Source organism: Nicotiana tabacum, chromosome 16 (assembly GCF_000715075.1).
Source record: "Nicotiana tabacum cultivar K326 chromosome 16, ASM71507v2, whole genome shotgun sequence".
In the NCBI taxonomy this organism is placed as follows: Eukaryota; Viridiplantae; Streptophyta; class Magnoliopsida; order Solanales; family Solanaceae; genus Nicotiana; species Nicotiana tabacum.
In genome coordinates this window covers 34,145,028-34,161,580 of record NC_134095.1, presented here as the reverse complement: position 1 = coordinate 34,161,580, position 16,553 = coordinate 34,145,028, and the positions used below count along the sequence as shown (strand labels likewise).

The 16,553-nt window shown below is 34.6% G+C and overlaps 2 protein-coding genes across 2 annotated transcripts; one reads left to right on the top strand and one right to left on the bottom strand.

The window, feature by feature from the left end:
- Positions 1–6,178: 6,178 nt before the first annotated feature.
- Positions 6,179–9,353, top strand: LOC107799126 (uncharacterized). The gene is made up of 4 exons (XM_075232035.1): positions 6,179–6,738; positions 7,147–7,520; positions 7,802–8,289; positions 8,913–9,353. Exons 1-4 carry the CDS (start codon positions 6,179–6,181, stop codon positions 9,351–9,353), a joined length of 1,863 nt encoding a protein of 620 aa, XP_075088136.1.
- Positions 9,354–10,192: 839 nt separating this feature from the next.
- LOC142170190 (uncharacterized) lies at positions 10,193–15,427 on the bottom strand. The gene is made up of 9 exons (XM_075232034.1): positions 15,119–15,427; positions 13,823–14,508; positions 13,717–13,775; positions 13,452–13,599; positions 12,999–13,192; positions 11,915–12,056; positions 11,701–11,833; positions 10,648–11,036; positions 10,193–10,421 (listed from the first exon to the last, which is right to left on the bottom strand). Exons 1-9 carry the CDS (start codon positions 15,425–15,427, stop codon positions 10,193–10,195), a joined length of 2,289 nt encoding a protein of 762 aa, XP_075088135.1.
- Between the last annotated feature and the right edge of the window lie 1,126 nt (positions 15,428–16,553).

Below are 16,553 nucleotides of genomic sequence, written 5' to 3'. Positions count from 1 at the left end.
TTTTCAGAATAATATGATAGGCATAAATATTAGCGGGAAATAAGAAAAGAGTTAATAAAGCATTATGAGTAAGATGTGATACATGGATGGAAACGGTAGATCAAAAGATGACAATATTACAAAATCTATAGTCGATTGAAGGAAGAAACGAGAAGTGATAGGCCATAGGACAACAAAAGAGTATAGGTCATACAATCATGTCCTCATTTCAAGAAATAAATTCGCAACTCTAGCATGATTACCAAGAGGAAAAGTCAGACCCCAGAGTAATAGAACCAATATGGATTGGTAAACAAGATAAACTAAACATGAATTAGGTACTGAGTGACTGATGATAGTCGCCATCATAAGAATATCAGATTTTGTTCCGCCAATAATAGAATGGACGACAGAAAAAGATTCATGAGAAGTTTAGAGAGTGGTCATTCAGGAAGACGCTTCCCTACAACAAGTAAAGTGAGCAAAGTTTAGCTTAAGGGACTGTATGTGCCAGTTATACTAAGTTTCACCCTCGTAAGTAAGCAATTTTGCTATCCTTGGTATGGAAGGATTACCGCAAGGCGAGTAAGGGCCATCGATGATGTGAAAGGATGCCAAAGATGAAGAGCAGAAACATCTATAGGCAGGTCGTCATAGCTCCAACTCTTAGTACTCCCCTAAAAGGGGGAATATGGAATGATGTGGCATTAAGTCAAAATTAAGTGGTTCTAGTGACTATGGAATGATAAAGGAAGAATGCGATAAATGAAAGAGGAATGAGATGGCACTTATCCAAATCTTGCAAATACGATAAAATTCAAGAATATTGTGCAAGCACGATGTCAAGGAGAGGAAGTAAAGGTTCCTGCCCGAGCTGTTATTGATAAATAAGGAGCTAGTGCAAGACGTAAGTTAAGACAAAGGAAATAACCCAAGAAAGATTATGAGGAATATTGACATGAGAATGGGCTAACGAGTAGTTAGTAATTGGTTAGGAAGATCCCAGTTATGGCTAAACATGGGGTTGCAGACGAGTCATCAGATCGTCTAAGATAAACATAGTAAAACCCAACATGGAGAATTCAGCCTCGAAGAATATCGTTATAATACTTGAGATATATTCAAACAAGAGTCAGGGTAGTTAAAGGTACCGTATGAGTGTTACAGGAATAAAAGAAAGTGTCACTAGAAAGGCAGTCAAAATATCAGTTCAGAAGCAACCATACAAGCACAAGGGCATGAAAGTAAGCAACTATAGATAATTATAGGCAAGTAAGGACATAAAAAAAGGGTCCGTAATAAGCTCACAGCTTTACGAGAGTCAGGGGTTCTCCCTAAGTACTACAACGAAAGACTAGCTGAGGAGATAAGAAAGAATGCTTCAACCTAAGCACAACGACCTAAAGAGGAAATGGTCGTATAACAACAATCTCGCAACAACATTGTAAGCATTCCAAAGGAAAGTGGCACCTACCGTGGCTAATGAACGGGAAGTAAAAGTTAAAGTTAATATTCGAGATCATATGAGTTGTATAAAAACTCTGGCAAGTGTGGGCACTAAGATAAGCTAAGTATGGACGCAACGAGGGGGCAGAAAGACCAGGAAAAGTAATAGCTTACGTTGAAAGAAAGCTAAGATGGAACGAAAGCATTATTCGATCAATGATCCAGAGTTAGTACTTTATGGATACATTCAAGATTTTGGAGCATTATCTAGGCAGCATATTTTTTAACAATCATACAGCCATAGAAGACTCCGGTATAAGTTAAAAGAAAGAATTACGCCAAGTGCATAGACAAAAGGATTGAATTGTTAGAAGATTGTATCATGGATATTACATAATGCCTATGAAAGGCTAAGGTAATAACTGATACCATGAGCCACGGATTGGAAGATAGCTTAAGCCTACATAAAGGCTGATTAGAAGGAAGAGGAAACTAAAGAATTACGTCACCTAAGTAAATAAGGAATCTAATTATTGGACCTAGAAAAATTATAGAAGTTGTGCTTGAGAACATGACAGAATCACTCCTAATATCAGACGTTCAAGAGAAATAACACAACAACCATAATCTATAATGGCTCTACAAGAAAGTCAGTTAGAAGAAGTACCAGCCTCATAAGAAGTCAGTATGAAGCTCCTACCGGATTGTGTATGTACCAAAGGTGCGAGTATTATAATAGATCTTCAAGTTATGGACGTGAATTACACCTAGGTAGGAGGGAGGTCCTAAAAGAGATAGAAGATACGATGCAATATTTTAAGGTATGCAAGGTAACGGTGAACAACGTACTGATACTCAAAGGCAAAAGATCATGAATGGTCCATACTTCGGATAGAAGGCTATAAGCACTGGGATCCAATAACCAGGAATAATAGCGGCATCGTCGGTAGCATGTCTTCCAACCTATGGTTTCTAAGTACTGAGAGATCTAGTTAAGAGAATAGAGAAGAGTTGGAGATGGTGTGATGTATCGCTTGACATTCCAGAATAATATAAGAAAATATATGGTGTAAGCAAGTTGAAGGAAAGTTGCGAGTATTATAAATCGATATTTATAGGTCGCAAGCTAAAGTATGGTAGAGCGACAAAGTTTTAAGAAAACATGAGTAAGAATGAGGAAAGACAAGTGAAAATGCGACGAAAATGGATAAGTCCTCAGGATTAAGTCCATGAAAACAAGAGAAATAATGGTTTCTCTAAGTTATTGAAAGTTCAGTATAGCCTGAATGAACTCAAAGGAATCTAAGATTTATAGCATTCAGAAAAAATGGAATGCTACCCTTTTAATAGAATGAGGGGTAGTTATTATAGACAAAAAATGACGTTTGGGCCTTCCATTATGTAATGATCTGACGGATAAAAGAAAGAGATCTCATGAATTGGACATGATTAAAATACCCACGCAAGGTGAATCACATTGGGATGTCGTGAGATACGGTTATGAAAGCAGGGTATCGCCCCAAGTGGGTCAATCTAATCATTTCAGATGTTCCCCGATAAAACGTGAATCCTAGCTGCAATATTACATAAAAGGTTAAGTTATCAGGGGTGGATTATGGATCAAAATTGAAGTGAATCAACAATGGATGGGTAAAAGTTACAAAGTATGAGAGTAGATTAGGTCGTCATTCTTAAAGATAAACAGTAATGTGGAGGCATTAGAGGACATATATTTATACGTACGAGATGAGCAATGAAAGTAACCTGAGATTTTGTAGCAGACCTCAGTAACGAGAAATCGAGGTAAGTGTTATGGTATAATATGACCTATGTAGATACAGTAAAGTCATAAGAATGGATAACCAGGTCAATAAAATAAGATATAGTAGTATTCGTAAGTTTAACAAAAACTTCAGGATTGGCTAAAAGCTGGAGGAAAAAGGAGAAGAGAGTCGCATAGGCACACTTACAAGGTCAGTGTCGTAGAAACTGCATAATGGAAGGTAACAGCAGTTACGAGATTGAAAGGAATTCGAACACAAGTCATGGCGTGGGGAAGAGGCCTAAAGGGGGGAATGCCCTGACCTTTGAACTTATTCACAGAACAGTTGCCTAGATAGCAAAAGGACTACTAAAGTATTCGCAAGAGCTATGGGATATGAGAATGATAAGCACATTAGTCAACATTCGAGGACGAATGTTCTAAAGGGGGGAATGATGTTACACCCCATATTTTCGTACATGAAAATACGCCATAAATAAATAAATGAGAGCCCGGAAGTGATATGTCACATTCCGCAGTACTACATTACGATGATGTCGCGCCCTGTAGTATTGTACGTGGAATTTGTCGTAAGGTAATTAACATCAGTCCAAGGAAAAGATTATTCGGAGATTATAAGGATTATGGTATTTTACACGTGATTAGTAAATTCATAAAGGTAAAAGGGGGTGCAAGTCTGAGAAAACAAATTTTGTCAAAGTTTCACATTTTGAGATTAAAAAAACGGGTCAAGCGATAATACCCGATAATTATAAACTAGTGCCATGCAAGGTACCACATGACCATGATAGTAAGATGTATAAGGTATATTAAAAGTGAGTAATATTTTAAGTAAGTGGGAATAATTCTCAACTTTGCAGGTAATTAATTAATTACCGGGTAATGGAACATGACCTAATTAATTGGGGATATATTTGGATAAGATTAAAACCCCACTCCCACCCCCACGTGGCAGCCACTCCTTCTCCAAGAAATGACTCTTCATCTAGTTAATCTAGGTGGCAACTAATTTAAAAACATCTCACTTTTCTATATCCTAGGTACAAGCACTACAAAAATCCATGATTCAGTCATTCTTTCCATCCAAAGATATTAGGCATTAAGTGATAATCACTACAAAGTCCATTACAACAGAATGTTAGTAAGATTTAGAAAATAAAAACGTGAATTCATTCAAGACTTCAAGGGTCAAGCAAAATTTTCGTTAGCATCTCAGAAATGTGACGTTTTTGAAATTCTAACGAAGCCCGGTATGATCGTTCTCAGGAATATCATACGGATGTTTCCCTACTTCAATCTGCCATTACATGTTCGTCACATAAGACGTGTATTAGAGGAATTGTCAAGGGAATCGGTCCAGGTATGTTAAGGCTATTTCTTCCTTCTTTTGGCATGATCCATACGATATAAACGAAACGTGCAAATGCACAAATTCGATAAGTGACTCTACTCATAGAAGTAATAGAAATATTTATGTTCTTTAATTCCCATGTGTCATAATATTTTATCATCTATTCATGGGTCTCAGAAAAATATGAAAGTTGAAAAGATATTACTTTATGATATTGCTCAAGAGGCAACATAGTCTTATGACATTCTGAATGATTTTACTGACATACTTTTCATGCATTGCATTCATGTGCATTGACCCATGACCAGATGGCGTTATATACGCGTATATATGTAAATATATGTATATTGGATATGGGAAAAGGTTATGGCGTTATATACGCACCACCACCTGATCAGCTGGTATATGATGATGATGTTGCCCACAGTGGTTAAAATATGATTCAAATGGCGTTATATACGCATATACATGTATGTACTCAAACGGCATTATATACGTGTATATATGTATGTATATATATGTATATGGGATATGGGAAAGGTTATGGCGGTATATACGCACCACCACCTGATCAGCTGGTATACGATGATGATTTTGCCCACAGTGGCCGGTATGATATAATGGAATGCCCTCAGAGGCTGATGATGTTATGAAACATGTACCTATGCACGACATGACATTCATACGCACATGCATGACGCTAAAAGTAATTTATGATTTGAAAAGTTATTCAGACTTGCAGGTTGAGTCATGTACTCTATACTTCTTACATGTCTCTGATGTACTTACTTATGTGCCTTACATATTCGGTACATTATTCGTACTGACGTCCCTTTTGCCTGGGGATGCTGCATTTCATGCCCGCAGGTCCCGATAGACAGGTCGAGAGCCCTCTAAGTAGGCTATCAGCTCAGCAGAAGATGTTGGTGTGCTCCATTTGCTTCGGAGTTGCTTGTTTGGTTAGTATGATTTAGACGTGTATTGTTTGGTATGGTGGGACTCTATCCTGACCTCTATGACATTTATGTATCCTTAGAGGCTTGTAGACATATGTCGTATACGTGAAAGATTGTACGGCCTTATCGGCCTATGTTTGAGTTTATAAATGATTATATTGGCGTACTAGGCCCGTATGTCACGTGTATATAATGATGTAATAAGAAAGATACGCTACGTTGGTACTCGGTTGAGTAAGGTACCGGGTTCCCGTTGCGGCCCATCGGTTTGGGTCGTGACATTAAGCTAATGTATTCATGAATACAGTAGCAAAAATAGGCGTGAATCACGGAAGTCCAGCTCATCTTCAGATGTATTCAATTGTATTTACGAGGTCTATTCCAAAATACAGTGACGTATTTTGCGTAAAATATGGACCTTTCAACTGGTTTAAAACGGAAAGAAAATCAATTAACCTGATATTCTCCTAATATACTTCAACTAACACAAACTATTTCCCCATAAATCTGTATTCCTCCATTCACGAAAGTTTTTCAATCGGAAAAAATAACCTAAAGCATAGCAACATCTGGATTTTAAGTTCTTTTTTTTTCTGTAGTTCCAGTGTGTACCCATTTCTCTTTTCAACAACAAAAAATTACGATTGATACAATTGTATACATATGGCAAGTTTAACAGTGTTGTTGCGACATTCTGGCAAGTGGAACAGTGAGAGCAATTACGTCAATTATTCAATTGAGGGAATACCGATAAAGGAGTATGCATCGTATAATGATTTGGTTGCGTCAATATCTAATCAACTGGGCATAGATTTGAGCTCAAAGTCCATTAAAATTCAATACAAAGTAAAAGGAAATTGCACGACAATGGAAATACACAATGATATGGGCTACATGGTGTATGTAGAGTTGAAAAAAGAGAACAAAGAATTCAAGATGTATCCTTTGTGCATAACAACGATTGAAAAAGAACTTGTATCTGGAGGTAGTTTAATTCAAGGCGACATTGTGCAAATAGACGAAGCAGTTCAAAGGTATGATTCCGATATATCTGATACACTTGCTTTAGATTTTGTCAATTCAGGACAAGCAATTGGGGTGTTCAAACTGGACAAGGATTTGATAATTTCAAAAATTAATCAAAGGGAGGTTATGGCTGGACAAATATATAAGGATATGGCTATATTGAAAGAGGTGATGGAGCATTATGCTATATCTCAAAGGTTTCAATTCCGGGTTGATAGGTCTAATTCTGTCAAGTTTGAGTTTATTTTATTATTCTTTATTTTTGTTGTATATTGTATTCATGGTTGGAGTTGTAAGTTATATGTTGATGTGTTTATGCATATTTGTAAGATAATTGATCTTCACTGGTGTTGTTAACTATTTTTTTATGGTCTTCAAATACATGTATTCTTGTGTATTTTACTTGTATAAACTTATTACAGTGGCTCTCATTGATTTCCTCTTTGGTTTACTAATTGTATATAAATGTATGCATATAACTATAGTTGTATTCAGTTGTATTATTTGCACAAATAACTATAGGCGTATTTGTATTCATGTGTATATGAGTGAGTTTTTTGTAAGCATTTATGCTAATCATTTGTATAATGATATATTTCTTTCAGCTCTGCATTATTATGTATGTCAGAAGATTGTGAATGGAGGTTTAAGGCTTCGAGCATTAACAAATCAAAACTATTCAAAGTGAGAGAGTTCATTGATAAGCATACATGTCCGTTGAAAGACAAGATGTATGAGCAGCGCCAGGCAAGTAACAGTCTTATAGGTAGTATGATTAGGCCCAAGCTTACTAATCACAAGAGGAAATATACACCAAAGGATATTATTGATGATGTGAAATCAGATTTAGGTGTAGATGTTAGCTACATGTTGGCGTGGCGGGCTAAAGAAAAGGCAATAAATTTTTTGAGAGGTGAACCGGCTGATTCATACAAAAAATTACCAGGATACTTATATACAATGGATATGGCATATCCTGGTTCGCACATTAGAATGGTAAAATCTCCCAAAATGAATTCATGTATGTGTATATATCTTTGTATGCCTTTATAAAGGGGTTTGCTCATTGTAGATCCATTGTGGTTGTGGATAGAAGTCACCTAAAATCTTACTACATCGGGATATTCGTCTCGGCCAGCACGTTGGATGGTGCATGTCACTACGTGAATTATAATAAATTTTGTTAATATTGTAAAGATTGAAATACATATTTTAAAAATATGTATGCAATTGTCTTTACATGTCATATATTGCCACTAGCATATGGTGTTATTGATTTAGGGAACGATGTTGCTTGGACGTGGTTCTTTAAGCAACTCAAGATAGCATACGGTGACAGGGAAAACATGTGCATCGTTTCAGATAGAAATGAGAGTATAATTAAATCTGTATCGAGAGTGTATCCAGATGTACCGTATTTTGCCTGTATATGGCATCTATGGAACAACGTATATAAGAAATTCAAAAAGAGCCATGCAAAGTTGAGTGAGATATACTTCTCGATGGCAAAAGCATACACACAAGCTGAATTTGACAGTCTGATGGAGAAGGTAGATATTAGGGTGAAAGAATACTTGGAGTTAGCTGGATACGAAAAGTGGGCTAAGTTGTATGCACCTGTTAACAGGGGATGGACCATGACGTCAAATATTGCTGAGTCAATCAATGCCGCACTAGTGTCAGCAAGGGAATTGCCAATATACGAATTCCTCGAAGAAGTTAGGAAGATGTTTGGAGTTGGAATTGCAGTAACCGCAAAGAAGCTACACAGAGATACACAACGCTTGGAAAAAAATACCAGGAGATGCTGACTTTGAATGAGGCAATGTCTACACGCATGACTGTAAGTTTTATTTTAATGTCATTGTATCATATATTTAGCTCTTTCTTTAGATAACTTAATTTTTTCTGAAATAATTTATACCCTTTTTTAGATAGATGTATTCAGTTGTATTATCATGCAATAGCCTTATAATGTTTTTGTTTCTTTTTAGCTGTCTAAAGTTAAGCAGATGTTAGATGTATGTCAGTGTATTCATAAGCTAAGACGTAATTATAGTTTATAGTCTTTCGGTCTACATATATGATGTATTCTTCTGTATTCAAACATTTCAGTTGTATTTAACTGAATAATTCTGCATTATACATACAGAAATTCATTTATTTAACTGAAATAATTCTGCATTATACATATATGATACATTATTTAACTAAATAATTCTGCATTATACATACAAAAATATGTTTGTATTCAATACATATTTGATTTAATTCATACTGTTGTATATTTAATACATCTATTCTATGGTATATAAATGAATTTTTTTTGTTTATATTTACTCAAAACTTATAGGTCTATGTTTAAATGTAGGTGGTACCATCGACTGAATACATACATACAGTTATTGATGAAGGGAGGAGTTACACCGTCTGCCTGTTAGAGAGAAACTGCGTTTGCGGGAGGTTCCAAGTTGATGAATTACCATGCCCACATGCTTGGGCTGTATTGAAGAGCAAGTTTCTAATGCCAGAAGATTATTGCTCTAACTATTACAAACCAAATTCTGTTGTAATGACATACGATGTGCCTATGTACTCGCTACCAGACAGAAATCAATGGAATATACCAGCACATGTTGCAGAGGAAGTTATATTACTACCCAAATGGAAAAGACCTCCTGGAAGGCCAAAGAAGAAGCGCGATAAACCTTTCAGTGAATTGCTGCATCCGAAAAATCAACATTCATGTAGCATATGTGGGCAGGGAGGACATAATAAGCGAACGTGTAGAAATGCTCCACATAGGATTTAGTTAACACTCTGACATGTATTAGTGCTCCAACGATTTGTCATTACTTCCAATGACATTTTGAAGTAATATATTTTGAACCTTCTCGTGAATAGATTCTGGATATAGCTAGTTGTAGTATTGTGTTGAATACATTCGAATACAACCTTGTCAATAGATACTTAGACAATCTATTATAGACAGTGCCTGAGTTGTATTTACATAACCAACCACAATACATCTGAATACAACTATAAACTCAGCTATAATATAACAATTTCAATAAATACATATACAATCTGCTGAATATATAATTATAGCAATTGTATTATTCAGTCTCTGAATTGGATATACAATGCACACGACTGGAGCTGATTACATACTAATATACAATTTTGAATACATACAAAAATACAAATTGTCCTATACATTGTGTCTGCCTTGGTTATACAAATCAAACCAAATAAATACAATTACCTATAGATTTGTATAAGTATGAATATAACCTGCTTAAGTAAAATAAATATATCAAGGTGAGCACATACGTATAAACATGTAACATATAGTTTTTGACTTTGATATACAAGCCAAGTGACTGAATCTTAATACATACTTATACGCCCTGTTATTACATATGAATATATCCAGTAAGATACATATGAATAGAAACTGTAGACTAAGCATGAATACTTATGAACAAAACAATGAAATATAGATTAAAAAGTTGCAATGGTCATATATGAACATTGTTGATAAAGTGATTAAAATATAATTTTTTCTAACTGAATACCATCTTCACCAAAAAACTATTCAAAAAACAGTATTCACCTAAAACAACCTTCCAAAACTACATTCACCTAAAGCTACTCTAACACTATCTGCAACTTTGAATCTGACTCCGTGATTTGCCTAGCAATTTTTAAGGGTGCTTCATTCTCGCTTATGGCATCAATGTCTATCTTCCGCATAGCATAGTCCCAGAGGAGATCACCATATCTTTGACGGAGTAGATTGGAATCAAATGTTATTTGTGGAACCTCACCAAGAGTACTCAGAAACTCTGCGTATACCGTAACATGTACCCCACAATCCCTGAAAAATGTTGATTGAAACAATTAAAAATAATTCATATAACTAGAGTTTTAAAATGATACAAGCATGATAATTGAATACATACATGCTCCCAACTTTTTGTTGAGGCAGTTTTGATATGAAAATAACTTCAAAGGGATCAGTATGTGACTTGTCAGTGTATGCTGAGTAAGTAGATCAATCTATGCCTTGACTATCTCTGTAAAAGCCACTGATTGATAGATACAGAGGTACAAGCTTAGCAAGCTTATCTATCTCAGAAGCTACATAGGCATCATGACCTGCAGATCTGTATGAGTCATACACTTTGATACATCTCTCCTTGAATGAGACAACAACCAATATCCAGTGTAGTTTGTCCTTCAAGTTGACTAGTATCAAGACATTATCAACAGTATGCCAAGATACATTAGCTAGCAATCTGTAGCCCCTTATGTACTCACATACCACATCCTCTTCTTTGGCTACATTTGCATTACTATCTATATCAGCATACATGTCGAAGATTTCTGCGATTCTTGTCTTGAATATACAATCAATAGTTGTATACTTGAAGTTGGTTGTTTGGTTGTACTTTGCCTTCTTTCTCAGATAGTAGAATATGACGTCAATATGCTATATACAAATTTAATTACATAGTGTTAGTACAATTAATGAAATTAAGGAAAAGAAACTGAATATAATAAGTGAATACTCAGTTAAATACATCATACAAATTCAGTCAAATACATCTGTTATTTAAACTACTGAGTACTATCTGAATACAGTTAAATACATTTGTTATTCAAGACTAATTAGGCATTAAATACATTATACAGATTCAATTAAATACATCTGTTATTTAAAACTACTGAGTACTGTTAAAATACATCTCAATATAATTAAATACATTTGTTATTCATGACTAATGAGGCCACTAAATACATCATACAGATTCAATTAAATACATATGTTATTTAAAACTACTGAGTACTGTTAAAATACATCTGAATAAAGTTAAATACATTTTTTATTCAAGACTAATGAGGCCATTAAATACATCATACAGATTTAGTTAAATACATCAGTTAAATACATCATACATCATACAGATGTACTGTTAAAATACATCTGAATACAGTTAAATACATCAGATGTAAAAGATACATCTGAGTACAATTGAACACATAAAAATCATGTAAGACAGATCTGTGTGAGAGCTCAATTTGTGAATTATACAATTAGACAAACCAATCTTAAAGAAATGAATTATAGTAGAGTTGGAAGGGGTAAAACTTACATTGTCATCCCATAGTTTATCGTCAAACGATAGAAGGTAAAACCAATTTTTTGAATTGACTTGATCAACTCCAAAATCCAATGGTATATGAAGTGTTGACTTGTTCTTCTTGTAATGGTCTTCCAAATTACTCCTACAAGTATGATATAAAAAAACACTATATCCATTTTTAAAAATATAAATACATAATAGACATACCGGGGGAAAAACTCACTTCTGTTCATGTCTAGCGAGAAGACCATCACGAACACATTTCTCGTATTCCTGAATGATTAATGTAGGATGTGGCCCCGTTATTGAATCATCCTCAAAGGGGTGTCTTTTTTCAAATATGGGGGTCAACTTTACTGAGTTACCTGTTGTTCGTTGAATTCATGAATAGAGACTTTTAATTATAAATACCATGGGGAAATAGATCATAAAGTTTATAAAACACTAACCTGCGGAGTCGAAGTTAGACTCGTAAGGCGAAGAATACCATCTACTTGGTCGCTGATTCCTATGAGATGGTAATGGGGTTGATTCAACATTTTTTGCATTATTGTGTATTACAATTCTAGTTTCTGGAATTTGACTTGGAAGAAACTTGTCGTCCAGCTCAAATTGCGGTACATAGTATTCTGTAGATACACCCTATTGGCCTATAGGTGGTATGTTGTACGGCACCTCCAATGTAGTATTCCCCTCTACTCTTGACTCCGCACAAAGAGCATTAACCTCTGTATTCTATTAGACGTATACATCAATGTTAGTGTATTATAAATGACATATACACATATAGTAACTGACTATATGAATACATCTAAATACATATAAATACAATATATATTTGATCTTGAATTTGTGTTGAGGCTATATTTAAGTGGAGATTTTAAATACATTGGACAACATGTTAAGAATACATCTAAATGCATATATATACATTACATATTTGGGGCAGTATTTAAATGCATCTAACTGCTATGTAATAACATTATTATATAGAGGAAGCTTAAATATATACATCTAGATACAACATGCAAGATCACAATAATTATGTAGAAATAAAGTCAGGAAAATACAAATGCATATAGGATTAAGATAATTAAAAATACTGAAGTATTCTGTATATACTTGTATTTCACAATGTTACAAATTATTTTATATATGATTAATCCGAATAAGAGCAAACAGGAGATACAAACATATACTAAAGAGGTTAAAAAATATTAAACCTCAATATTATTGCCGACAGTTGTATCAATCTGTCTGTGACCTTTTGGGTTATCTTGCAATTTGGCATCATGACATTTCAATACCATCATCACGTCTCCCTGTGGTTTCCTTTCTCTGGTGTAAACTTTCTTTTTGTTGATTGTCTTGACGATGGTCAGAAAGCATCTTAACGTTATCATTGATCAATGATCTCAGAGACTTGAACTCGCCCACAACCTTAGCAAGACAGAAATAATTAGAAAAGTACGCCAAAAATATACGAATGTTAAGCACTAAACTGTAACGTTTAATATGTGGATAAAAAACTCATGTATCCTTTGAATGAATTTAGGTCTTTCCTCAAAGAAGATACTTTATCATTTTTGGAATCTGTCGGCTGATTGTGATGCAAAACATTTTGTGCAATTTTAGATACACCAACAGGAGGAACCTTGGATTGAGTCTATGTATTTGAGGGATGAATAATATGTTCTTTGCGCTTTTTATGGGGCGGTGATGAAGATGGACCAACACTTGCAGCATGTTTCTTCTTAGACTAAAGATCAGGTGTAGGAGAAAAGTCATCTGAATCCTCTGCTGACTTGTCTAAATGAGTAGGAGTAGGACTGTTCTCAACAACAATGCCTATTGGAGGAATCTGAATAACGGCTCTATATCGGTTGGATGGATGTCCTTGTAAACAATCTGAAAAACGAAATACAATCAAAGTCTTACTACCATGGCTGTATGCAAATCTGGAATCAAAATATTATTTTGTATTCAAATGAAGGTAGCAGTAATGATTAGTAAATTATATGCAACTGTATGCAGTAGTAATAATGAAGGCAGCAGCAATTATATGCAACGGTATGCAGCAGTAACTGTATGCATCAGTAATGATTAGTAAATTATAAACTAGCCACCTAACAAATTGTAAATTACCATGTTTCCCTTATCATTGAACATGCCGTTCATCAAATAAGCAAAGTTTGGCTGATTTCCGGTGGATCTCCAATTGAGTATTCTGGGTACCACGTTATCAACTCGCAGTGCAATTTTGGGATCAACATTTGAACAGGACTCATAAAACCAAACTTGCATAGCTAGAGGCATCCCAGCTATCATGTAGTACTTCTTCTGGGCATCCATCTTCTTGCAAATAGATTTTGTCAGGTTTTCAAATATTTTTATACCCCATGAATATTCAGAATAGCTCCCACTCTCGACCAAGTCAAAATGTAGCCTTGGGATGGTTGTGCTGTTCTTCTCAGATGAAAATATGAAAGTGTGTATTAAATACAACACAACTATCTTTAAGGCATCCCCATCGTTGTCGTGACCCCAATTCTTCTCAGCAAAGCATTTCAACAAATATTTCTTTTTTACAAGATTGGTACCGCCAAAGTATGTCTCAATAATCCGGTTAGGAACCTTTTCATTGAACTGAAAATCAGCAGGGTTACGAATACATTTGAGGCTAGTCACAAGCGCAAACTCCCTTATTGAGAAAGATAATGTAGTACCATTAACGTGTGTTGAAAATACATCGTCAGGACTTCCTTCTAACTGGAGAGCCATGAAGCATCTGAAGAGTTGATGTTGGACTTCACAACGCTTCATTTGAAGGAAATTTCCAAAACAAGTATTACTCAGTTGTTTGTACTGCTCTGGAGTAAGATTTTCTTTTAGCTCGAAGACTATGTCTGTGTTAGTATATACACTAATATGCGGTGCAAATATAGGTTATTTTTTCACAAACAACTTAATTTCCTGTATTATCAAGAATAAATACATATAAATACAACTGAATATAACACATATTTCATAGTACAACTGATATGAATATATATGAATACAACTAAATACAAACTACAAAAATAAACTGGAGTAAGATGTCAGTGATAGAAATATATGTACATATATAATACATACACATACAACAAATAAAGACATTGCAATTAGAATAAAACAATGATGAGAACTTTGAAAATCCTTATAAATACATCAGAATACATATACATATTTGTATCATTGATTTCTGTAAGTACAAAAATACATTGAATATCCTTTTTGAATAAATCTAAATACATGTACATGTATTTATATACATTAAAACAGAGAAGTCAACAGGTTTATACATCAGAATACATATTCATATTTGTATCATTGATTTAAAAAAAACTGGTTTATACATATAAATACAGATGAATACATCAGAAATTACCTTTTCTTCCGATGTATCCGAGCTTTTACTTGCTTCAACCTCCTTCCCCTTAACAGATGAAGCTTCAGAAATATGTTTTTTCCTCTTTTCCGCAATGGGAAGTCTTGTTTCCTTCAATAATTTCTCAACTTGGGTTTCTTTAAAATTGTCATGGCGAGATTTTGTTCTCTTCTCCAATGCCATATTTTTTGCTAAACCTGCATCCAATTCCCCTTGAGTGATTTTCAAGGAGAAAGAGGGCCCATCGAAAGTGAGAATTTTAGTGGATATACCTCTAGTAATCAACTTGCGGGGTGTTGAATCGGACATTGTGAGAATACGCTTGGATACTATTGATTAGAGAAAACTTGGTGAGTAGAGATGTTGATAATAAACAAAAATAGCGAAAATCAAAAAATTTAAATACTTACCACACTATAATTATAGAAACAAATGAGAAAAATCGAGAGAAAATTAGGGTTTACGCCGAGATTAGGGAAGAAGGAAGCAGCAGTGTGGGTGAGAGGTTTCTCTGGTTTTGAGCGTGTTTACAGGGAATGGGAAAGAGAATAGAGTGTATCAAAATAGAGAGAGAAAAAACGTATATTGAGAAGTTATTATGAAATACGGTAATTATGAGAGAGAAAAATCTGAAAAGGGAGAGAGAAAAATAAAACATAGCGTTTTTAGTGACTTATGTGTAGGAGATAACCAAAATTAGAAATTTTGCTATAAACCATAAAAGGTATCTATAGAATATAATTTATTTAAATGGTATTTATTTAAAATAAATAAGGTGTTAACCTTTGCTATAAGAGGTAATAGTTCCTATTTTTTATGGCCAAATACATATACAACCCCTTAAACTTGTATCCAACTTTCATTTAGATACTTCAACAAACCCTTGTACCTATTAGACACCTCAACTCGCATTAAAATGTATCTATTAAACACTTGGATTACTACATCAATTCAAATGAAGCGCATGAATACCAATCGTCGTACTGACATAGAAAGTTGGATCAATTAATAGGGAACACATGGCAACATTGTTAAAATGTGGGCAACATTGTTAAAATAGCTGGGAGAAAAACATCAAATTGGTAGCTGGAATGCTGAGATTGAATGATTAACGAAGAGAAGTTCATGCAGAAGGAGTTCGAGCTCACATGCTAGGCTTCCTGTTTTGTCACGACCCAAATCCCGGTCGTGATGGCGCCCAACACACTACTAGGCAAGCCCGACCATTATTCAACACTTAACCCAATTTATCAAAAATAGCGGAAAGAAATATCAATTAAGCAAGATTAAAGTACTGAAGAATTTAACAAAATACACAATATAATCTCACTAGGACCCGGTGTCACGAATCTGAGCCTCTAGAATACAGAATATCATCCTAATACATGGTATATCCAAAGTCTGATAATGCGGAAATAAAGAGATAGGATACGAG

Excerpts from the sequence above, each read along its gene's own strand:
- LOC107799126 (XM_075232035.1), top strand. The coding sequence starts at position 6,179 with ATGGCAAGTTTAACAGTGTTGTTGCGACATTCTGGCAAGTGGAACAGT. Across the intron at positions 6,739-7,146 it reads CATTATGCTATATCTCAAAG|CTCTGCATTATTATGTATGT; the intron begins GTTTCAATTCCG and ends TATTTCTTTCAG. Across the intron at positions 8,290-8,912 it reads TGTTTGGAGTTGGAATTGCA|GTGGTACCATCGACTGAATA; the intron begins GTAACCGCAAAG and ends GTTTAAATGTAG.
- LOC142170190 (XM_075232034.1), bottom strand. The coding sequence starts at position 15,427 with ATGTCCGATTCAACACCCCGCAAGTTGATTACTAGAGGTATATCCACT. Across the intron at positions 13,776-13,822 it reads AACATGGTAATTTACAATTT|TTACTGCTGCATACCGTTGC; the intron begins GTTAGGTGGCTA and ends TGATGCATACAG. Across the intron at positions 13,600-13,716 it reads CATTATTACTACTGCATACA|ATTGTTTACAAGGACATCCA; the intron begins GTTGCATATAAT and ends TTCGTTTTTCAG.